The sequence below is a fragment of the Macrobrachium nipponense genome, chromosome 39 (assembly GCF_015104395.2).
Source record: "Macrobrachium nipponense isolate FS-2020 chromosome 39, ASM1510439v2, whole genome shotgun sequence".
Lineage (NCBI taxonomy): Eukaryota > Metazoa > Arthropoda > Malacostraca > Decapoda > Palaemonidae > Macrobrachium > Macrobrachium nipponense.
Window position 1 is genome coordinate 12,186,307 of NC_061099.1, and position 26,857 is coordinate 12,213,163.

General features: G+C 39.0%; 1 protein-coding gene across 5 annotated transcripts in view; it reads right to left on the reverse strand.

The window, feature by feature from the left end:
* LOC135210127 (la-related protein Larp4B-like) overlaps positions 1 to 26,204 on the reverse strand; it is a 53,005-nt gene extending 26,801 nt beyond the window's left edge. Inside the window, exon 1 of one of the 5 annotated variants that reach the window (XM_064242942.1) lies at positions 26,005 to 26,204. In XM_064242942.1, the coding sequence (XP_064099012.1) occupies positions 26,005 to 26,068 (64 nt within the window). In that variant the 5' untranslated portion in view covers positions 26,069 to 26,204. Of the gene's footprint in view, positions 1 to 7,839; positions 8,156 to 8,233; positions 8,401 to 8,443; positions 8,465 to 26,004 lie in introns of those variants that run through there. The other 4 variants (XM_064242946.1, XM_064242944.1, XM_064242943.1 and 1 more) reach the window with 4 other exon arrangements.
* Positions 26,205 to 26,857: the final 653 nt, after the last annotated feature.

A 26,857-nucleotide genomic window follows, 5' to 3' on the forward strand; every position in this document is an offset into this window, starting at 1 on the left:
AATGCAAACTTTTAAAGAATGGCTTCAGTGTGACAAGTATCAGCAAGAGGGACATCCTCAGTTGATTTGCTTGGTTTCAAAAGAGCTAGATGGGCAGCCCAGCCTTTTTCCCCTAGGGTCAGTAACCGATCTACCTTCATCTGTAAGTAGTGGTGGAATGGAAGATGAGACTACCCATAGATGGATTATGTCAATTTGGTCCACAGATGAGGACGAATAACTCCTCCAAGTTTCCTCTCCAAAGGAATTGTTGTACTTTCTCACGGCTGTATGGTAAGTTCTATTTGCAGCAGGGCGAGATTCAACAAAAACGCTGTCAATTTCATTTGAACGCCTGTCTCCAGGCGGTGAATTTGGTCCGTTTGACAGTAACCTCATCTACATCGATCATCAAACCATGGCTGGTCATTTGTCCTAAATTTGATGGCCTTTCTAGGGACATACCTTTAAAACAGCCATCAGCATTTCATTTAACTACTTCTTAGGATGAGGATCTAATACGGCAACTGAAATATTTAGTGACTGACAAGCTTCAATAATATGATCTCAACTGGGTCTGGATTTCAGCCAAACCATTTTTTCAATAGTACAATTAGGAATATACCGATTGACAGATATCTCCACCTCAGTGGTGCAATGACCAGAAGGTACATGCTTACATGCTGCCCGAAAAAGAAAAGCACACAGGATACACTTAGGCTTGGGTTTAGTTTCCCTGACATACTAAACATCATGATAATAAACTTATAAAAAGCTCCACAATGAAGTAGAGATCTATGATTGCACAGAATAACACCTTCTTGACTTGAAAACTACAAAAGAATAAATGTTGGTACTGCTGGGTGAATGGGTGGGATTCTAATTCTCACATGGCCAAGTGGCCCCCTACCCCCAACACACCTTCATTCCAAGGTTCAGTGATAGAACTAGTTATTGCTGAGGATTACTCCTATTACATATCCTCAAATTTGTATATTTCATTGAAACTAAATTGCCTGCAATTGTTCTTGAACATATTGTTACAGGAAAGCTTATAAACTAGGGTAGAACATCACAGCAGGCCAAGCAGGCCACCTACAATCAATGCAAGCCACCCTCCGAAAAAGTACATTATAACGCGTCCTGACACCCGAGATGGGCATCAGTCGCGACTTCTTGTTGGTGAGAAACGGAGCTAAAGACCTCTACTCTCCTTTCGAAGTAAGTATTTTCTCCAAAGTTAGAAATTAAGGCCAAATTTTAAGATTTAAACAGAGGGTACTGAAAATGGCGCCCACGGCAGTGGAAATCTCACCAAAACGCTTTAGAATTTTTACTTACAACTAAAATGTTTCGAAGATTGACGCCATCTCGATGTTTACGGAGTCGCTTGTGTCAACAAACTTCTTTCCATTTCCTGTGATAAATCCGCACACCACTTGTACCCACAGACGCTGGAGCACTTTTATCACAACAATCGAAACACGATTTCTCACCAACAACAAGCCAGGCGTAAACAGCTGTTTTGGTAGAAGATGACGAGAAGCGTGCTCTTGGCTAATTTTTAAATAAGTAGTAAAACATCAATATTTTACATATTTATGATGATTATTTTGAAAATATTCGTTATTGAAAAAGTAACTCGACTCTGACTCAAATTTAAGTAATTATTTTTCTGAATTAGAACGTTCTTTCAAGTTCTGTATTATGACGTCACGACATCTTGACTTTAGTACCTATTGTAAATAATTGCTATACTCACTGTCATTGCAGAACAGTTTACCAGTTTATTCATGCAGATTGTTATCAGCTATACATGTAATTGTTATAATCGTAATGCGCATATATATCTTTATTATTTACTTTTTGGATATATGAAGATGTTTTACTGCTGGATTATCGCCGTAGTGTGACGCAATCGTTTTCGGTCCATGGGCCTCTGTCTGTTTTCGCACCATAAGAAATTATGGGCCGAATTTGCAATGACCAGAAAGTCGTTAAAAGAGGAAAAGTTAGCATTGAGGGGCATATGTTTTGACTGAGAAAAATACAAATTTATTCAATAGCTAGCTTGTAAAAAATACTTGGTTATAAAAACTTGATTGACAACTAAGCAGCATGTCTACTATGGTTTTTCAGAGACAGTGCAAGCACGTTTTTGGGCAATACCTATTTCTGTAACGAACACTCTTACAGAACGAGATTTTGCTATAGTGCATTACACCCAGTGCCTCAATTTATAAGGGTATCGTGAATCACTAATCGTAAATAACGACACTTGTCCTTGTACCAAGAGACAAAAACTCCATTATGCAGAAATGGATACGAACACGCGTATAAAGCTCCACCTACCCTCTCCCCAACCCCCCCCCCCTCCACCGCCATCCTTTTCTTCTTCGTTCCTCCGCCTTCCTTCTTTCTCTCTCTCTCTCTCTCTCTCTCTCTCTCTCTCTCTCTCTCTCTCTCTCTCTCTCTGTTGCCATTCGGTATGTGTTGACCCTCCAAACTGGGTATAAGACTACACACAAAACGTTGAAATTGGTGAAATTAGGCTATGTATTGGAAGATATATACATAAAATATTTAAAAGCAATTTTATCATTATTGCATTACTATGACAACTAGAATTCATGGAAACAGTTTTTATAACCTGTTAAGCGTCACCCACGTAATAATACGTTTTACCGCGATCTACTCGGTAGCGCCTTCAACGGGATATTACGTTCAAGACTTTAACTGTGCTTGTCAGCCGTCAGCCCCGTAATAATACGTTTACTCGTATAGAAAGTGTAGGAACATCATTTGGTAACACTCTCAGCACATGGGAACTTATTTCCAGCCTAGCAACTCTTTCCTGGTGGTCGCTTATGCTAGAAAACTGCCTGTCCCTGTTGGTTTTCTTTCAATACTTCGGGGGTGGGCGTTTATCGAGACAAATTGGGATTTTGCGTCTTTCACAATGAATGTCCCAAAGGAGGCATATTTCTTCAGGTGAGATCAATCAAATACTAGATGAGAGTGTGATATTGATAACCTATTTGATGAGAGAGCTCTAGTTCTGAATCCTCCAGTGATGATACAAAATTTTCTTCCAATTGCGGGAGAAGATGACTTTTCTTTGCGCGCGCGCGCACACACACACACACACACACACACACACACACACTACACACACACACACACACACAGAGAGAGAGAAGAGAGAGAGAGAGAGAGAGAGAGAGAGAGAGAATTTCCTACAGTTAATTACAGTATGAATAACAAGCATAAAAATCAATATTAACTTTGAAAAACTATCATCAGTGCTATGATCGCTGATTACAAAAAAAGCGTGACGGTACGTTAGCAGCGAGCTCATCAGGGGCGACGCTTAACAGGATAATAATGGAACGGCGTATGTGTGAAGGCCTCCACTAATGTGGCAACGATGATTTTGCCATTCTTAGCATGCAAACATTAAGGTTACATTTATTTCTGGCATACGATTATTAAAGAAATTCAAAATACTAATAAAGACTGAAATCAATGAAAAGTGCTAGCAAGAAAAAAAAAAAAAGTATTCGTTCCTCTATGGTTTTCGGCAGCCAGATGTACGAAAACGTTAGAGATTGATTTTATCTACTTTAGAAATATCTGTAATTTTTCGGGGTAATTTGGTTGCAAAAAAGGGTTAATATACATGAATTAAATCAAAATTTTTAAATAACAAAGTAAATAATTTTAAACTAAATAACGAGTAAAGTAAACAGTTTAGGGAATAAAACTTGCAGTTTCGTCGTCTGTCGTCGTCTGCTGTTCGAAATTGTGTTTTATGGCGCGCGCGCTTAGAAACCAGGAACAGCAACGGGTTTAAAGTGCAATGTGGAGTGACTGAGACCAAAATGTGTATAATAACAATCAAATAAGCACTGTGGAGTTTCAGTTGTGATGGCAGTAAGGATAAAAACCGCCGATTACAAGGTAAGAATTAATTCAGTTCCACCATAACCCGGGAATAACAAGTTTCATACTTTCACTAATATAGGCAACAAAATGTTGTTTTATTGTGCTGATTACAACTGCAATCTTGAGTAAGATCAATAAACGTTACATACATACGCTAACATTGTTCAAATGAGTGCTGGGAAGGCTGGGGAAAGATGGTGGCCGTCACTGATGAGAACCGTCCATGCAAAACGTAGCCGCCATATTGGATTTCAAAACTGCCTTGAAAACATATTTTACGAAGAGCTCACATGCTTATTTTAGTTCGTATGGGGCTTTCATATATCACAATATGTTGACGAAACTTCAGTCTTTTAAATGGTATGCTTAGAGTTGCAATTGTATTCATGTTTCACCAATTAAATATAACGAGTGAATAAGACCCGTCTACCGTGATGAGGGTTGGCCTGTCGTGATGTTTCCCCCTATGTGGTTTTTGTGTAAGTTATAAGCCTAATATGGGGTTATGATATTAATCATATAAAACCTACTTTATATAACAAAGTTTACTGTCTTGGTGTATCACAACCAGCTGTAAGTTACTAGAATATAAATCTAGATTGAAATCAAAGTTTTGTAAACTTTCATTCATCAAGTATCACAGCTTAGGGAGGATAAGGTACCTTTGTACATTAATACAGTTTAAGCCGGTACATCTACCTTAAACAACTAGTTATCAGATTGAAGGTGTAGGTGCACAGTTGTATACACAAAGTACGGAATTAAACGATTCAGGCTGGATATGATTTGTGCGAGTTCCTTGAGCTATAACATCACACTCTGGTGTTGAACATTGGAAGCATTTTTGCTCTTTACTTCATATTAATGAAAATAATAAGTGTGATAATGTTAATGATGTTGATAATGAACATTTGACATGTGAATGATTTTTGTTTTAGCTTTTGTGCAGTAATCAAAGGAAAACAATGATACTGCATACTTAGTAAGTTACATAAAGGTACTTACATCCTGTCATGTGGAACAGGGGATGATGGTAAGGTTAGGTAGGGTGTGTCTACAATTACCATTTCCAAATATCACGATTCTTAGTTGTCCCTGACCAAAGGCCCTCGTTTCACACCTACAACCTACTCAATATAATCTTATACTGTTACATCTACCAAACTTTGAATGATGATTAACATGAAAACGTACATATGACACAAGACTAGTTTTAAAGTAAACTTGTAATATCAGGCTGCATGCAGATGGGAGGTAGGTTCTATTGTTGGGAAACACTACCTTATGGAAAGTGTTAGTATTAAAAGGTTTACAATACTAACAAATCCTAATGATTCACTGCTTCATAATACAAAAAGATCAATAAATTTTACTTTGAAATTAATTTCTAGCCCAGGCCAGCTAACAACATTGTAAGTAGCATAATTTTGTGATGTACACCTTGGCCAGTTTGTCACTGGTACCACCATAACAGCTGGTCACCACCATTACATGTGTACTGATTATCAAACAATGAAATCTTATTTTATCAGCCTTAAAAGCATTAATCTACATCTCATATGGCGAACAGCCCACTGAATTAATTCAAGAAATCTACAGTTTACAGTAAATTACTTTGGGTGTGAAAATTTCTATATATGGGCAGGAAAATATCTACTTCACATCAAGATAAGAAATGAAATATGCTACTGACATTCACTATACCGATCAGCATACAAAAATAATTTAGGAAATTTTATAAGCATTGTTACCTAATTATTGAGCACACATACTTGTTAAGTCTTTCAAGATTTTATCAAAACTCCCTTAACATCCTCTGCTGATGTATGGTATTTACTGTCCAAACTTGAATGGATGTCTGTATGTGCAACAAAGTGGAGAAAAGCTGGACACAAAGGTCCTATTTCCCTGTATCATAGGCCCTCAAAAGATCCTAAGACATTACACTGGGATATATCTTAAGATATCCTATACTAAAGCACTGTGCCCAACCTGGTGGGAGAAGAGGTTCTTGTTATTACTCACTACACCTTAGATAATTCTACAGGAGAGCTCTGCACAACGAAAAAATTTATCGCCAAGGTTTTAGACTGAACCATATGGAAACGGGCACATATGAAGGTATACACGTGAACATATTTGCAAAATTTATCAACTTCCATGTTTTCACAACCATTTCTAGGGTGATGATCCTAATCATGGTGTCCGTGAGCTTTTTAACAGAATTATAGACCCAAACAACATAGAAGAGTGCATATCAAAATGCAGTATTACTCTTTTATTCAATAACCTCTCTCAAATACTGATAATACACAATAGTTTGCTTCTCATTCATCATCCGTATAAGGTAGCACAGCTTTTACGTAATGTGAAAATATTCACAGTAGATCTTTTATGTTGTTTGTGCTTTCACCAAACAGTTTGTATAATAAATACACTGCTATCCCATTACTACCTAGTTCCTTTGATTCTTCAATGCTCACAAATCCTTTTTAAAGGCCTGTGATGGTGCAATGAGTTGTCTAGAATGTTTAGCTATATCATCAATAGATTACGCACTGCTAAAAGAACGAACAATCCACAAAGAAAGTTTCTCACGCAAGTTGCCATATGTACACCAAAGACTAGCTGTTGCTAAACACCAATAACTACTTTTGTTAAAAGGATGTGAAATATAGGCATAACTTAGATTGCCTAACTGATGCTGTTAACAATGGTTTACTGGAGTGTTCTACTGGGTCATTTTTTGTATAAGACTAGGCCAGGTGAGAAATTTCCCATGTTTGCAAAACAATGAATGTTCTTAATACTCGAAATACATACACATACAAAACTAGCTCCACCATATGCCATTAACAATGGTGTTACTAACACCTTGTTTATTAATAAAATCGGTAAATGCGTATATAAAACCTTCAAAAATAGAGATTCCTAAATTATTTTCAGCCGACAAACAATACATTAGTAGGCTACTGTCTGCAGTTTCATCTTTAACCACAGCATCAACTCCCGCTGCCTTGTCACACCTTGAAGGTTATGTTACGTTATGCAATGACCATATGCTGACTGCCTACACTGCGAGCCTATGGTAGCCTAGGTAAAAGAAGGCAATCATGATAAACCTTTCATGATACATTATTGCCCGTAATAGGCATAGGCTACCCTATACATCACAAAGCGAAGAGGCCAAGCCTCAACGCAACAACAGCGGATAGTTAGGCTATGCCATCCAGAACGCGCAGTGTAAAAGCACGCTTTCGAGGGAAATTGATAAGCTACAAATAGAGACAAGGGTAGCCTATGAATTTCATTAGACGACAATAACACTTAGAAGACATTACAATGCCTAGGCTAGCCCATGCAACTCCAGCGAGAGGCCTAAACTCAAGAGGTTTGCAGCAGGTTCCTCCCATCTACACAAATAATCGAAGGGTAGGCTAGAAATCATGGAAATCCGTACAAAGAGAGGCGTGTCGTGATTCAGGGTCAAGGCTACAGCAGTCTGGGGCCTGAATGAGGTCCAATCTTGTTCTCCGGATTAGCCTACGTGGGCCTATTTATAGCTTCGTGCCTCGAAGGCCTATTACTCGCATTTTAAGCAATTAATCCTACCGTACACTTAATAGAAGGCATCAAGGCCAGAAAAATGGGTCGTATCGAGACATTATCGCAATAATCGACGGTAGAATTGGCCGAAATAGCTGGGGCCATGTCGGTCGGACTGCCAACCATGCTTTCGTGTTCCCAACGGTGGTGGGGGGATTTCACACCTTGCGACGGATTTACGGCGTCCAATTCACAAATCCACCCCAAAACGCGTCAAATAAGGACTCTGTGGGCCACCTCCCCGAAATGTGACGGGCTTCGGCAGCAGAGAATCGGGGGGACAGGGGAAAAAATCCGGGGTATATTTACGTATGCCATTCCACAGGCGAAGGGCGAAGAGCGCTAACAGACGACAAGAGGACAGACGTCGCCGAAAAAGGGGCCTTATGCTCCCTTAACAACACCGTGACACCTAACCTGGGGCCGGGGCGTCCCGTGTAAAAGCCGCGTCGCCGCTGTCGGAAATGGTCGAGAACATCATTTAAGGAGGACTGTGGGCGAAGGCAAAGAAAGCAGCGGCGAGAGAGACTCGACACTCGACTCTCTGCTACAACATCTTCCACGGGCTTCTTCTTCCCTCCTCCTGCCCGACTCCACCGCCGGATATTCGCGCTGCCCCTCTCGCTGGCATCGAGGAGGACATCCAGGGCCACGGAGGGGGTAAAAGGGTGCAAAACGACTCGTGCAGGAGGCAAAAACTCACCGAGATGAGGGAGTGATCCCTACGAGAAACGACCTAGATATCCCAAGATGGCTGCCGCAGCACCGGCCGCATGGCTATGGCGCGCTGCTCAGCGTCCCCAACGCCATCTATTGTCGCCTATTTTCACTGGCGACGTTTTACTTCTACCCTCAATGTCTTTCGCTCTCTTCCACTCCAGTCAAAAATATAGACGTATACCCTTCTACATACAAGACGGCCGTCAATATGTAATCGAGGCGACGACACGATGATTCGACAATACCGTTGTAATGGTCTCTATAGAAGGGGACGCCCCGGGGATGGGGTAGGGAAGGGGGGGAGGACGTAACAGCAGGGACCACATGATCCAACATTTGTCTGAGTCATATGCAAAACAAACTGACCCTCTGATACCCGTGACCTTCCGCCGTAAGATGTGCAACCTTTCTTTGCAGGTGTGAAAGTCTGCTAGTGCGGGAAACGCCTCGAATAAAATACTTGAGCGTCCATAAAACTGGGGACATATTTTAAACATGCCGCCATCTCGCTCTGGCTCCCCCAGAAAGAATGTTTTGGTCTTACATCATTTTTGAGTGAGAGCCCATGGTATCAAAATAAGGGCAGTATATATATTCCAATGCGTAGATTTTGATTAATGGCATTTCGTGATCAACAACGACGTTGAATTTCCCCAGGATCTTACATTCAAGCCAAAGGAGAATGAATCAACAACATTGGAAAAGTAAACCGTAGTCGACTATGGACACAAATATATTGATTTCTTCGGTAAGTTTCCCGAGGGATGAATATAAGAGAAACGCTGCACACCTATATTTATAAGGATAAGATTAAGAGAAAAAGACAGCTTTAAAACCAAACATATGGGAAAAGTATTTCATCATACCTGTTAATGAATAAGTAAATAGGCACGATATGAGATGGCGGCTCGAAGTTAGATAAAGAAAGACATTCGGGGAGCTTTTATCTCACCGTGACTCATTCTATATTGTTTTACCGCATATTGTCTGAGTGCTATAATTTCACATTCTTCATTATATTATAAAATTAGAAACAAAACTCACAGCATTGGTACACGTCTACGAAATTTTAAATAAGAATCGAAATGCTCCGATCGCATGAGTAAAAAACAAAGAAGATCGCTTTTCTTTTGCTAGGTAAATAACAAAGAGGACACGACTGACACGAATATAGATGAAAAAAGTCACACAGATGAAACACGCACACTTACGAAGTCGCACAATGCTTGCCACACCACCAAACCACAGAGAGGAGACGGAGAACGCAACAGATACGAACGAATACCGTAAATTCTGTAGCGAGGAACTGGCGAGCTCTTGTATACCTATGGTTCCTCCCGGGTACAAACTGGGTTTTAAGAACTTCTACGTTTACTACCCCCAACGAACTGCGTAGAGACTGCTGAACCCTGTGTGTTATACAGCTAAATGACGTGTTTCATGATGAAAGTCATTTGTGATTACGAATCCCGGTGCCCAAAATAAACATTCCATGCCTTCTTACTGACAATGCATACTACCACGCTGATGCTGCCTCGGGGTCTTAGTGAAAACGAATCACGAGGGAAACATAGCTCTTGCCTGAAAGCATTGTCTGTCATTTATTTGTCTTAGCACATCAAAAGTAGGGAAGAGTATTACCTAAGTTACCCTTGAATCAATAATACAAGTTTCACATAACGTAAATTGCGATAGAAGGGTCCGCGTCAAAGAAATTACGATGGAAGGAATAGGACTCTTGACTAGGCCTATTTGAGATCAGCTGTTGACGACGAAGACACCTTTCCATCCAAGATTGTGTTGTTCTTATCAACACTACCTGTTTCTTCGTGAACGGTAATGCACAATAGACCATTTCTGCTATCTCTCTCTCTCTCTCTGTGTGTGTGTGTGTGTGTGTGTGTGTTGACATCGAACCTCACGCTGATGTACTACTACTACAAGGACTGCCCGTATGGCTCCGTGGAAACCAAGGAAAAGGTAAAAGCGAACTCCACTGTTCATCAATCCTCGCGTTGCAAGTAAGGGCCGTTGATCGAGAAAAAGCAGATAAAGTGCGATTCGCGCTCCTACCGTTGTTGTAGTTGTTGCTAAACAACCCAGGGTGCCACGGTCAACGCGGGATAGCGTGCCTGGTCATACGGCTTAGAAGGAGTTGCGTCATCAACTCTTGGCAGCTGCCGCTGATCCCAGGATGGATATAATTACGTAATGCAATATGACATGCATTTCCCTCCTTGCAAGGATGTTGTTCGGGTGGATTAGTTGGTCGAATGCAACGAAATAGACGGAGTGGGTGGGGTGGGGGATCACGTTGCAACGCCATGTTTTGTTTGGGAAATAATAATAATAATAACAACTGCACGCACGCGTTAAGTTATACTGCCATTCAGAGGTACTTTCAAGACGACGGAGAATCGAAATTTAAAATTTAGAGGGATTGCCAAAGGACAGAAAAAAATTATAATTTTGGGTGCTACTTTGGTTTATTATCTACTCGTCACCTTTCAGTCTGTTTTAAATATACATTTTACTAAGATTTAATTTCTCCATTTCAAACTGTTTTACATTCATATTTTTACAATGATTTCCACACTTCAAATTGTTTTACATTCATATTTTGCAATGATTTCATTTCTAATTGTTCCACATACCTATTTTACAATGATTCCACTTCACCCTTTCAGACTGTTTTACATAAACATTTTACAATGATTTCATTTCACCCTCTCAACTTGTTTTACATACACATTTTACAATGATTTCACTTTTCCATTTCAAACTGTTACTTTCATATTTTACAATGATTTCATGTCACCTTTCCAGACTGTTTTATGTGCACACTTTACTGTGATTTCATTTCAACATTTCAAACTGTTTTACATACACATTTTACAATCAGTTCAGTTCACCCTTTCAAACTATTCTACGTACACAATTTACGGAGAATTATTTCTTGCAGTTGGCTTCAAGTCCCCAATTAAAAAGTAAACTGTAAATGTCTTTTATATTTGCCTTTCCAGATTCAGTAAATTTTGAGCTGTCTCGCTTAAATGACCAATTTACGTCTGCCATCATCCTTATTATTATTATTATTATTATTATTATTATTATTATTATTATTATTATTATTATTCAGAAGATGAAACCTATTCATATGGAACAAACCCACCACAGGGGCCACTGACTTGAAATGCAAGCAGTATCTTCCTTTTCATTTCATTATCATTTATGCTATAAATATATTCTAACCAGAACCTTCTTTTTTATCAAGTTACATTTTTTACATTTTTTTATCAAGTTAATTTTTTTATTTTTGTTGTTGTCAAATGTCCCTGTTGAACAACACTTTTACCTTATGCTAACACGTCTACTGAATGCGTTCGACAAAATCAGTCGAAACAGTTGGTGTCAATACTCTGAAAAGTGTAGAATAAAGTGGTAAGTATTTTTAACAAGTAAACAATGCACCAAGGTTTCTTCGGCGCAATCGAGTTCTCTGTGCAGCGTATAATGCTGTATGAAACTCTCAGCCATGGCCCATGAAACTCTTAGCCGAATTTCACCCATATCCCGGTGGTGGCCTCCGTTGTTGCCAAACGCACGATCATGGTTCACCTTAAATAAAATAAGAAGTACTAAGGGGGCTGCGATTTGGTATGTTTAATGATTGGAGGGTGGACGATCAACAGAGCAATTTGCAGCCCTCTAGCCTCAGTAGTTTTTCAGATCTGAGGGGGGACAGGAAAAAGTGCGGACGGACGGACGGACAAATAGCCACGAGTTAAGAAGACCTAAGCGTGACAAAGTAAATCATTTGGGAATAAGCACCTTCCCTCACACGCTCGCGACAACGATTTAAAAATGTTTAAAAACACGGAAATAGAAAGAAACATGATGGATCTCAGGCGTGCCTCAAGCGTTATTAAACAAAATAGCATCGATATTCAGGAAATGCAAGATGATCACCCACCGGTAAGAGTTCGGAAGCAGTATTAACAGCTGCGGAGGATGATAAAAAAAAAAAAAAAAAAAAAACACTTTTTCGAGATGTGTATACTGATGCTGCTTTATTCTGGCTTGTATGTATTTATGTGCACTAACCTAATATATATATTAAATCTTATATATATATATATATATATAATATATATAGATATATATATATATATAATAATATATCCAATATGATATATAGGTATATCTATATATATATATATATATATATATATATATATGATATATGTGTGTGTGTGTGTGTGTGTGTGTGTGTGTGTGTAACTGCAACTACCTTAATACATTTTTCATATGGTTATCACAATTACATCCATACCTGGTAAAAAGTGAACAGTAGAATAAATAAATATATACAAATCCAAATATAACATATATTTGTATGCAAAACACGCTGGGTCCAAAGGAATCGTTAGTGAGTAAAATTATGAGTGACAACTGGATCTTTATATTGTGTGTGCAGTGTTAAAAGAAAATCCCTGTCGACTCTCCTCTGATGAGATAAGAAAACATACGAAACGTCTGATGCTGTGGAATCTCTCTCTCTCTCTCACACACACAAGAGAAGTGGTTATTAATTTACTGCTTCCTATACCTGCCTTCGTATCTACAGAATACTATGTAGTAGGCTTTGTTAAACCAAATACACAACTTCAAAACGCCATTTATAAACAGATGTAATCAACATCCATATAAAGACCAACTGTTTTCTCGCACATTATAAGATTTTATTTATATATGTCTAGTGCCATCTGTTCATCTTCCATTCTTTCATGACTTATAAGCTCTCTTCTGTTCCAGGACATTCTATTCAGGTTAAGCTGGAAGTCTAAATAAACAAATAGATATTACTCAGCCAATATAATAATTTTCCCGTTTGGATATAATTATCGTCTCGTATATTTCTTTGAAATGACCTCTAAACAGTTGTGTTTCTCATTATTTATTCTATATGAATATCCTCTTTTCCTCGCCCCCCACACCACTTCCATAATTTTCCTTCTTATTTCTTCTCGTCCTCCTACTTTATTTACATTTCTCTCCATCTCACCCATTCATTCATCCACTGACCTACGGTCGCACTCGGCTGCCTGGTGCCATGTCCCTAACAACCCCCCCTCCCCTCCCCCCAAACAAACACCTGGTATCTTGAATGCAACGAGTTGAGATCAATCAGACCCATTGACTTTCATCTAACTTACTTTCTTCTTGACTTAGAGAGAGAGAGAGAGAGAGAGAGAGAGAGAGAGAGAGATAAGACTACATCTGCGAGTAAGTTTTTTTCTAAAGTCTGTCCTCTTCGGTTGAGAAAATACGATGGAAAAGAGGAAGATAACGGATTTTATTTTATTTTATATTTATTTATTTACCTTCATAAAACAGGCCACTGTTTGGGGGAACGACCTATGCTTGAAGATAATATATCCATTACCAAATAAGCGTTTGGAAGGGGAACTATTATTATAAAAACGTCAAGACGTTTCTGTAAAAAGACGAGAGACCTCTGCTAGACTAAGAAAACGCATGAAATGTCACGCCCCCTTCTCTTCTAGTCAACCTTTCCGGCTACAGACATTTAAAATACCAAAAATTCGTAACGACCTTGTGGAAGGTTTAAACAATATTTCGCACGGTAATATACAGGCTAGAAAAGAAATTCTGATACTTCATCCTTAAAAAAGAAAAAAAAATCTTTAAACAAAGAAATGCACATGGAACTGAAACACAGAAGTCAGACTTGAATCCAAGAGTCTTAGGCCAGGGATCGAGATGACGAACACTACGCTACAAAGAACAGCCACAGTAACTCACAATAAACTGAGGGTTTCCTAAACCAACGAAAATGAATCGACAAACGTTCAGCAACGGAAGCTGGAAATGATAGGGTACAGAGCATGAAAATGTCAGAAAACGTTCAGTACAACCTAAAAGCCACTGTTCAACTGTCAAGACACACTTCATGAATATCTGGAAGTTTGGTTTCGAGAAGAAATACTTCATCACAAAGATGAGGCCCTATACCCACCGGATTTAAACATCACTGAAGATATTGTTAGGTATTTTATAAGTCTGCAATACTCTCAAAAGGGTACATTCTCCCCCCAAGAATTAGTTTGTACACCTCAGAAATCTTATCTATTGTTGGCACATAGTAGGCCTATCCTTGTCACGCAAACAAGAGATACAAACAAATGGGGCTAAACATAGCCATAAATTCTCAGCGGATGCAGTTCATGGTAACACTGAAAGCCGCTTGAAATGATCAAGACAAGACACGGTCTAGATATACCCAAGGTCCTTTAAATATACCGAGTATATTTAAAGGACCTTGGATATACCTAGACCGTGCTAGGATCGAGGCAAGACTCGTGGTCTAAGAGGTTCGGAAGTCACGTAAAGCCGTTAGTCCTGTTACTGAATAACCACTAGTTCTATGCAACGGAAAAACACCATACAAATGAACAAAAACAATCAAACAAACATGGTCTAAGACTATAGCACGACTGAGGGCCACCCAGGGGCACGACGCGGCCAAATGGGAAACAGGTCCTAGAAGATTCCTTACTGCTAAAGGTAACTGAGAAGGGGTTATATTAGTCATTTGTCGTTCTCAGCGTGTCCAAACGAGACCCGAAGGCTATATAAAACAGCAGAAGGAAAAAGGAAAACGGGAAATCTGAAGACTGTCAGAAAACGGAAGTACAACGATTCGCTCCAATACAGAGCTTGGAAGTTGCTAACCTCTCAAGAGGGATGCATTGTTCATTAAATTACTGACCAATTGAGCGATTCGTACCAGTTTAGGGCAGATGGTGATAAACATCGCGATAAGGCTTCGTGGATGCAGTAGTAACAAAGAACACAAAGGCGAACCCTTTAAACTGGTAATGGGTGCTTGTAATTTATATATATATATTATATATATATAATATATATATATATTATAATATATGGGTTATATATATAATATATATATTATAATAATAATATATATATGCATAAATTATTTATATATATATATATATTATATATATATATATATATATATATATATACATATATATGGATGTATGTATATAGCAGTTAGAAAACATAAGCTGAGAGAATCTACTAAACATACCAGCACCATAAACAAGTAATACTACAGAAAACGACAAGAGGAAACGAACATATTGAGAATGATAAAAAGAAAGTCGACATCGATTGTTATAGCAATAACAACAAAAATAACCAAAGGTATTTATGAGGACGTTTAAAAAAAAGAAAAAAGCAAAAGGAACCAAGAGGACAGGAATATGAAATTCCTGAGAGAGCAAAATCAGCATATTAAAAACTCGTAAACCTTCAAACCAGACTCCGCAATAAAGCTACAACGATTAGGCTAAAGCAATAAAATCGGGTTCCCGCTTTATGCTGAAATATGGAAGCGATGTGGCAACAGCCTCAAATTTAAATTAAGACGAGCTCGGGTGGAAGAGAAGGACCATTGAAATGTGTGTTATCATAACGAAAAACTCAAATATTCAAACCCAAGTTATTACAAATGTAAGAAATCAATTGTAAGGTCGTTTTACGTGCCGTTAGGCGCAGTAGGACTCGTGGCCTTGAAAAGAACGAAGTGGTAATAATGATGGCTTAGCGAAAACATAACGAATGACGATCACACCAAAAAGGACGCCAAAAAAAACCGCTGGCAATGATGTTTATCGACAGTAGGAACAACAGGGAAAATCTGAATCGACCTTCGCTCACGCGGAGCAGTTTCTAAAAAGCAAGAAAAACAAGTTGAATGCCGCGAAACAAAAGCGCCCAAGGAAAACAACTTTGTTCAAATCACTGAAAGGTTGAACCAATGTCGAAAATGATCACTTGCAAACGAGTCATAGAAAGGATTATTATTACGGAACAAGACATGTGTTTGTAGGTCTAGCCTTGATAGAGGAGCGCCATTAGAATCTCACCAAAGCACAAAAACGTCTGTTTCTGGGTCCAGCGTCATTTGATGTGGGCTTCCCTATAAAAAAAAAAAAATAACACCCACCGAAGCCTATACTCACCAACCTACCTATATTTGCCAAAAGTTACCCACCATTACGTGAATTTACTCTAAAAAATAAAATTTCTACGTCATCCTGCAAAAAACAGGTTGTGTAATCACCAAAACTGGATCCAAGCACTTATCACCGACAATATAAAGGTTCAGATGCCGTATGCAATTTCTCCTCCAGGAACAGTTGGTCACAAGAAGGTTTCGTCACATCAACCGCAGCAACTGCATAGCTGATGCATCCCAGTTCTCACAAAGCGTACATTCAGGGGAAATCCAGCCTCACCCATTTTTCCTAAATACGTAGGCAATTTAACGTAGACTCATTCGTACGTCCACGTATGACAATTCAACTTAAAACGAGAACACATTGCAGTCTAACACCAAGGAATAAAAGATGAAGATGTCTATGAGACTACAGCATTATTATTAAAAAATAAAAGCCAATCCGCACAACGAGAGAGAGAGAGAGAGAATCCACGATTTTGTACCATCTCTGTCCCCTCCATTGGAACAGGGAACACGACGAAAGGAACAAACCTGTGACTCACCGCGAGATATGAGGCAATGCACTGGGAAGGCTGACTACGGCAATAAAAATGTACGATTGTTATTATTATTATTTTGTTCTTTTTTAACGCTATATTCCAGCTCCCTTGTTATAACTTCAATCAGATCACGTGACGAGGTAAGCTAGTGGGATAATGGCTCTGGAGGCACAGCTTTTCGTCCTGGATAAACGGCCCGTCGCAATGACCTAATAATAGCTATCAGCCTAGCACACGAACCAGACACGTTTGGCTCGATGGTAGGATAGGCGAATGACGAACGCCAACGCCCATTCATCCAAAATCGTAATTATAATTATTATTATATTATCACGCTGATTCCAAATTGGGCACAGGAGGATGTCACCCATTATCAATTTGAAATGAGGATTGTATACATCATCTAAAAGTGTAAACAAATCAGCTTGAGAGACGGAGTGTGACTGACCAAGCAGGCATTACTCAACATCCTAGACCTACCCCCCCCCCCCCCCACCCTTTCCTCCGCCCTCACCCTCCCCCCCCCCCCTTTTTTTTTCACAGATTCAGCAAGGGAGAAACACACCAGCGAGACGTTGATTGTTAAACGAAACAAGAGGCATAATGAAGGAATGGTGAGAATCCAGTAATAATGAGAACAGACGGAAACAACGACCAATAGAGAAAATCAAAGGCGAAGAAATTAATAGTTTAGAAATAAGAAAAAAGACACAACAATAAACAGAAAAGTAGCATCCGATGATGTCAGTCAAGTTAATAAATCCAAATGTAATGGACGATCACTTCTAAGTCAACCAGAAACATTCACTAATTCAAGAATTTATCCCAAAAGAAGTGTGGTTAAAACTAAAAAGGAAAAAATAAAATAAAAAATACAATTATCAAAAGAACTTGTAAACAGGATGAGACGAGTAAATTCCACACACACACACACACACAGAGAGAGAGAGAGAGAGAGAGAGAGAGAGAGAAGAGAGAGAACGTTCCATAAGGAGGAAAACCCGCTTTATCCGATTCTCAGAAATCTACATAACGAGGCATAAAACTTATTGCTCAAAGAACCACTGTACGTCATTCAAATTATAATATCTATATATAATACATATTCATTTTAAATAATTTTTTCAAAGTACTCTGACTTTCTTTGACGTCTAATAGGAAGACGTTGGACTCGGTTAACTTCACGTTACGTTTTCTAGTCATAACTGTAAATCACTATGCAATCGGAAAACTCTTATAAAAACATACATACACACACAATATATATATATAGTATATATATATATATATATATATATATATATATATATATATATATATATATCACATATTCACACATACACACCTAATTTTTATCTCCCTTCCGGAATACAAAATGAACATCAACACATGAAGTCTCAATCTCGCCAGACTTCGCTTAGAAATAAATCTGGAAAGAAAATCCTCTGCTTTGAGTCACTGAATAACTAACACGTACGAAAGCCCTCCCCTGTAGGATACGGGGAAAATCTCCCTTTAAAAGAATGCAGCCGTATTACATCCGTTCATGAGAGATGACATTAAAGGAACTTTTACCACAAAAATCCTCATAAAACACGTAATGCATTTTAAATGACTGACCACTCACACACACTATATATATATATATAATATATATATATATATATATATATATGTGTGTGTGTGTGTGTGTGTGTGTGTGTGTGTGTGTATACGGTGCTGTCCCTCTCAATGGTAAAACTGTAATGTTGAAAATTTTATTCATGTATTCATGACAATGTGTGTTTCATGAATTACAAGCATGATGTCATAAGTACTACACAAAGCTTTATAATCTATGAAAATAATGTTTCTAAAATAATAATAGAACAAAGAAAATATTGAGCTAACTGATCATTTACCAATGCAATACAGACCACATCGACCTAATACAAACACACTCCCTAGGCGTAAAGTAACGACGAAACTGCAAAGTATCCACAAGATTATAAAGTCATAAACATCCCGAGCAGCGGTGACAATGATTGGTTTATCAATGCAACAAGCCCACATAGGCCTAATACAACAACGCTCCCTAAGCATTAAGCAACGAGGAAAACTGCAAAATATCCACAAGAAGATTACAAACTCATGAGCACCCCCGAGCAACCGAGATAATTGACCGTTTAAAACAGTCAGTCAGTCAGTCACCTCGTTGCCGATGCTCTCTAAAATGTGGCGGGGTCATCGACGCTGATAACACCATCGAAACACTTGTTTTGACGAGATCATCACGTAAGCTCAAGGAGCAAGGAATGCCAGATCGTGACCTCGGAAGAACCACAACCCGACAACACCGACATCAGACGTTCAGCGAAATGTTTGGATGTGAAATTCATAATATCCACACGACGAAGCATTAGAGAGATTGAAAGCAATTAGGTCTAACAAGCCTGGTGTCGGCCGAGGCTAAAATATTCATCGGAAAAATACCTTATACCATACTCTAGTCTAGAACCATGCGCTGACTCTCTCTCTCTCTCTCTCTCTCTCTCTCTCTCTCTCTCTCTCTCTCTCTCTCTCTCTCCACAAGTCATTAAAACTGAACATTAGCTAAACACTTATAATTTATAAGGTATTCGAATGTCAAAAGTCTTCTGCGTTTCCAAGATAAACGTAACTTACTCTCTGCACACTTAAGAAACAGATGATGTCCAGTTTTGGAAAATAACCATGTCACCCATTTTACGAAGCAAACCATAAAAAGTAAATGCAATGTGATACAAATCTGGAGCTCCTTGGTCGAAATAAAGAAAAGCTCATTATTTAAGAAAAACAGACATACACGGACGTGTGGGCGAGCATACAACACACCATGTTTGTATACAAATCGTCCATATATAGACCGATGTTTAATAATACAGACCACAATCATTTCTTTTACGTCGAGGTGCACACGGATTAGAAAGTAATGAGAGAGAGAGAGAGAGAGAGAGAGAGAAGAGAGAGAGAGAGAGAGAGTTACGCAGTTTACATCCGGATGCTTGCTATAAGCAATTTCACCTGTCGACTCACACCACCAGAGTTGCCAACCACGCGAAAGTTATGTGGCCGGATTGGGGGAAAAAAATACTGTACGGCACGTGGCATTGATTTCCGCTCATTATTTACAAATATTTATCGCCCTGTACGATACGAAGTGAACGACAATGATCTCCATATATCTGTAATTGAAGAGCTTTTCTTCTCCCGCGGAAGGCAGGGAAAGCGCTTCCATTTCAACGCCAACTTTAGGAACGAAAGCTAGACGCAGTCGGAACCAGACGTCCTCTTAATTAAGTGAACGGCGATCTATCTCTCGTCATACGAACAAAACCAACACCATTTTACGATCTTGAAGCACGAAGGGCGGATCCCAGTGACAATACTGGGCGCAAAAAGGGTTACACACCACATTGCGAAATAAAACTCACAACCGCACAAGCGCTTGCTTGCTTGCTTGCTTTCGAGATATCAGGGCGCCTCTTTCGTATTATGACACCTCGCCTGGAGAGAGAGAGAGAGAGAGAGAGAGAGAGAGAGAGAGAGAGAGAGAGAGAGTTTGTCACTTCGACACATTCCTATTTTTTTATATATAAAAAAGTCCACTTTTTTTTGCATATTCAATGGATGAAAAGCTTCCACAGTACCAGGGTCTTCACGCACCTCAGCATAAGGCTTATCAACAATCCTCTTTCGACTCTGAGCACAGTGTGCCACTCACCTCCAAGTATGTTTTTCTCGTGTTTCCCTAATACTGAGGCCCTTACCATCCAAGACTTGTATTCCACTTATGCCCATGATTTCTGTGTTAAACCTTCGCTTCTCTGATCTCTCTCTCTCTCTCTCTCTCTCTCTCTCTTCCAGTCAAAAGTTTTTTACTGGAAATTTTTCTTTTACTCCAAAGTTACAAAACCCACCTCATCAAGCATTTGTCGTAAGTCCTTATTTGCATTGATCATGTTTATAGATACTGCCTTCTTCACGAGTATGAATCTCTCGTAATTTGCGTAATAACCACCATTTTTTTTACTTAAAATATTTATAAGCAATCAAAACGTTATCTTAAATCTTAAAAAACATCACGTGGTACGTAAAATAAACAACTGTGAAATCATAAAAGATAAAACACTGTACGATCCCATACAAAGCATTAAATATGTGAAAATACTGAGTTGTGTAATCACTAATCATACAGTCGCAGAAATGACAAGGGATAAGCGAACACTGTATTAATTCCATTACAGGCCATAGAAAAAAAACCGGTTATGAATTGAGCACACATGGAATACAGATTGGCTTCGGGAGGCCAATGAACTGTGTAAAAACACACGAGAGAGAGAGAGAGAGAGAGAGAGAGAGAGAGAGAGAGAGAGAGAGAGAGAGAGAGAGAGAGAGAGAGAGTAATGCCTAGATACGTGGTTGTGAATCAACGCTATATTGTAATTGTGGTGATTTGTTCAGTAAGGTAAGTGTGTTTTAATTCATATTCTTACGCAAGACTTCTAGGCTAATATAGTCTGATATTATCATTTTATTTTCTAGTACACTTTTCTTTGCACTCGACAACTCATCACCGAGAATCATTCTACACTATCCCATTTCTTTCGTATCTTATTTTCCTCTTCATTTGCATATCAAAGCGGATCTTGAGTTACGCAATTTTATATCTGTCTTTGGTGTTTAATTGAAACGATGACAAAATTGATATCCATAACTGAATATTAATTCAAATCTCCCTGGTGACACATTTGCTGGACTTACAACAACAAAAATATGCGAGTCTAATCATTTGAATCCCGTGAAAAAAAAGGTCAAGTAAAAGAAAAAAACAAAAACTCAGAAAAAAAGCCACATTAATTTTTCCAAGATATTGTTGGGGATGACCGTAAAAACATCAACAAAAGACTGTAAATATAAAGACAATGACTCCCAAGAAATATTGACTTTTTTCCTAGCCAAAATTGAGTTTTTATTTCCTTGTGGCTTTATTACCGATCACCAATAATTTGGCGTCATAGTAGTTGAATATATTCGAAGGACCTTAGATGAGACTAGAGGGAGAATATATTCGAAGGACCTTGGATGAGACTAGAGTGAGAACATATCAATGTAACTAAAAGGGAAAGTGTATTCAGTTATATGCACGCATGTGTGTATATGTATACCGATGGCATACGTACGTGTGCAGGCGTAAGGTTATTTACATTATGTATGTATGTGTATATATACACACAACGTATGAACCGTTATCAAATACACCCCCTACGCAGGGGGCCACTTCACTCTGAAGCAAATCTGATAGCCCTTCTAGTCTTGTTCGACCTCCCAGAGCCCCTTGCGAGAGATTTAAATAATGATAAACATGAAGCACTTCAGTAACACTTGATTCTCTTCTACCTTTCTCTTTCATTTTCTCAGAAATGACGACATCGTCACTCAAAATATCTGACGACAAACCAAAATAATAATAAAAATACCTAACACTGCAGTTAGTCTCAGCCCTAACATTACATATATAATCTAAGGTATATGTTATCCCTGATACCTAGTACGAATTCAACTCTCAACTACGCGTTCCAGTTCCAATGCAGTTCCTGTTCAGTCCAAGATCTATAGAATAACCGATCAAAGGCAGAGCCTGCCAGCAATCAGCAGCAGACAAAGACTGCCTGCCACCAGGGACATTATAAATAAGTAAACTGGCAAAAATATTAACGATAAGCAACCGCCACAGCTTATGGAAAGGTCACACCAGCACAGCAACAGAATGAAGGAATTATACCTAAAAGCACGACAAGGGTGGAAAACGGGGACCATTTTTGCGTGTGTGTGTGTGTGTGTGTGTGTGTGTGTGTTGAGAGAGAGAGAGAGAGAGAGAGAGAGAGAGAGAGAGATTAATGAGTTCAAGTTGCCTGGGTGAACAGATAACTAATATGAGACTAGCATGATGCAAACATGTAGGCAAATCTCACAATTTCACAGAGCCATTTAAAACAAAGGAAAAATTACCAGGTCAAAAACTTATATATAAAAAAGACCATAATCACGTTGATGCAGCTATAGTTAGAACGAACTTTGATCGTAATCTGTCGCCACTTAAACCGAGCTTGTTTAAGTGTTAAATGAGATACAGTACGTGAGTAACAATGCACATAATCGGTGGGTTGACTGAACGAGTTAGATAAGGGAAATGAAAACAAGTTATCTCTCTCTCTCTCGCTCTCTCTCTAGCTTATCTGTGATAAGATATTATTGACAAACAGCATGATCATGTTCAGTTCCAACTGAGGCTTTCTTGATTGTACGGTAAACAGAAGAGGGTGGGCGTTTTCTCCGCGCTATCATTCCGAAGTCATGTTATCAGAAAGCTGGGAAGAAGAAGAAGAGGAAGAAGCCTACGCCAGGGCAAGTTTAATTATCACTTACAGCAAAGGTTAAATATTACACGCCAGCACGTGCTCCTGTGCATTTGCGTGTGTGTGTGTGTGTGTGAGAGAGAGAGAGAGAGAGAGAGAGAGAGAGAGATTTTAATGAATAAATTTAAGAATGGTTTTATTACATTCTAACGGGTGAGGGTCGTTCTCGAAGTCATTTCCCATATATATATATATATATATATATATATATATATATATATATATATATATATATATATATATATATATATACTATATATATATATGTGGTAGGACGGGGCATTCTGACCGAGTATGGCACGTGGAGTCTCTCTCTCTCTCTCTCTCTCTCTCTCTCTCCACAACACCTACTTACAAACTACGTACGCTATTCCCTCCTGACGTCAGCAGAGGTAAATTGCATTTGAAAATGACGTGCTTACATGGTCTCTCCCATGGTTTTCCTTAGACCAAGGTCTCTTCCACGATCTAGACCACGTTCTAGACCTATGCGATCTCTCCCTTGTCGATTATGAGCCAAACGTGCTCACTAGGCCTAGACAGACCCATGTAACCGTCAGTGGAAGGGAATAATCCGAATTTAATAGGCTAAAATAAAGCTTAAACTTAATCTGAATGAATTCAACTGGCATTTTGCAGATCGTATACCCATCACAATTTTTTTATATAGCCACACGCTCGCCAGGACTTAGTTTGTCAATTAAAACTTAATGGTTTTGCTGAATGACAAATCCTTGAACTAAATCGATTTTTACTTTTTCCATCGTTATTTTCGGGTATATTCACATCAGTTTAACGCGCAAGGAAGCTTACCGAAAATTCTGGGTCCTTCTTTCAGTATTACAGTTACATCTCATCGTAATGTTTCTATGCATTTATTTTCTTAAAACCATATGACTAGTACAGCTTAATAACACAGTGCTCTCTCTCTCTCTCATATATATATATATATATATATATATATATATATATATATATATATATATATATATATACTATATATAGTGTATATGTCGACATATGTATTGTATGTATACAACGTTGTCATTATGGGATACGGCAGCATTCAGGACAAATTTGAGCTAGGCTTAGTATTTGTGAATTGTAAGCTTACTGTGTAGCTTGCACCTGTGTTATTGTGATTTAATCCGTTTACACTATACAGCTGCATAAAACAATAAAATATGTTTAGGCCTTTAATCCCAAATTCGATCATCTGAACGAAATGTGGTTTTAACTTCATACATGTAGTCTTTATTTTTACAAGGAACATAAAAAAAAAAAGATTATGGTTGCCTTACTCAATAAATACAAGACGTGATCTATGCCACAGAAATAACACAACAAAATCTTCGGTTTTGACAGAAATAAACCGAGAACGCTACGGAATCAATCTGTTGCTAAAAATGCATAGCCAATGTCGATCGTTCACGGTAACTATGCTATAAACACCTACTGCCTACGAATACAGCCAGAAATAAAAAGTATATTCCAAAATACTTCGGGGATTCCGCATCTATTCATTTTTACGACAAACTTCTACTAAGGTCTAGAGATTTGCCGACGGCAATCCCGTACTACAAGGGCCAAGACTTTAGGTGCTACCCAGTGACAGCATCGGCATGACTTTACCGAAGGGTTTATTAATCATGGTACTCGAGTATTTAAAATTCAACGAAAGCCGGGCTTGCCGGCTGCGCTGGTGACAGCGTTCCGTTCAACATAAATACCACCAGAGTACGAAACTTGTTAGACCCATAGTACCATAGTCCCATGATACTCTTGACACGCCAATCTGTACTTAAAATACTGAAGTACTGGATCATTTTTATACGTAGTAATTAAAGAAAAACGCTACAGCGCATGATCTGAATGAAATGGCTTCTAACTGTAGCATGGTTCTCGTCAAGAATGCAATTATCATTCAAGAAGGTAATCTCTGTTCGAACTTTCCCGGGTTCATCCATATTATAGAGTTTACAGTTAAGCATCTCTCTCTCTCTCTCTCTCTCTCTCTCTCTCTCTCTCTCTCTCTCTCTCTCTCTCTCTCGTGTGTTACCTTTGTGATAACATGAGACGTTGGAGGAAAGTTATAACATAATGCCAAAGTAGAAAAATGAGAATAACAGATGTAATAAGTGCAGAAGGCATTCAAACATATGGCAGGGTACAAACAGGGTTCAATAAAGTGTGAAGAGGAGTTACAGAGCGACTCGATTACCAAACTTACAAGACCAATCAAGCTAAATAAAACTGTATAGCTACTACTCCCGAACATCCTGGTCTCTACCTGGTTCTGTTACCGAAATGTTACGAATGGCAGACAGGCAGAAGACGCCTCGATATGAACACTTTTCCCCCATCACGGTACAATGGAAACGATCCCGGTTATAAAAAAAGGAAAAAAAAAAAAACGCGACTGGGGAAAATAAAAAAAAAATCGACGTTACGTAACACCCTCGCAACGGAACCGCAACGCCACTAAGTAGCACCGCGCCGAAACATTATGAGACTAGTGACCGAAAAGCAAAATGGAAGAAAAAAAAATCCAAAAACCGGAATATACATCAACGGTGAGACGAAGGTGAATGATCTGGAACTTCACAAACACACAAAGAGAGAGAGAGAGAGAGAGAGAGAGAGAGGAATAATTTCGTATGCGAGGAACGCACCCCATAGGCTAAGCAACACGTCGCAAGCTACTTACCGTGCGTGTGGTAGCCATTGAGGGGCACGGTCGTCGTCACTGACGAAGGAGGAGAAGACGACATGGGCAAAGGGGGCGTCTCTCTTCCCCCCTGCTGGGGGGTGGGGGTGTCGGCGGGGCTGGGAAGCTGGAATACTGTCGCTTCGGGATTCAAACTGGCGGCGGCACCCGATCCACAAACCGCACGCGCTCCTCCTCCACCACCACCTCCGCCTCCTCCTCCTCCTCCTCCACCCCCTCCTCTCCTTCCGCCTGCCACTCCAGGGACTCTTCCGGCGCCTCCTCCACCTCCCCCTCCCCCACTACATCCCTGTCGGGGAGAAATCAACAGCTGTTGTACTACTGCACTTCCGGGAAAATTAGAAATCAACCAATAATAATATGAATAATGGTGATATTGATAAATAACAATAAACATGCATGCCCAATTAAAAATAATGGCTGGATCATGTTAATTTGATAATAATAATTACAATAATTTGGAAACCAACTTAATAATAATGATAACACACCAGATACTTTGCTGTATACCAAGAGTACCACATATTGTACTGTTACGTAACTTGCCTATTCGCGGCTTCACTGTACGAAGCCTTCTGCCACTGCTTGCACACGCAGAAGCTTCACAAACTCACGTAAATACACAGGAATCAATGTAAGTGCAAGTGTATGACAGTCCTTTGCTAATGGGAAGAGAATGTAATGCTTGGAATGAATGAATGGCTCAATATAGGTCTAAGACTGAGTCTACACTTTCGTTCGGTCGTGTGTGTGTGTGTGTTTATTCCCAGCAAACCTGCCATAAACAGTTATGAAAACTCAGACAAACAAGGAAATATAAATGAAACCTTGC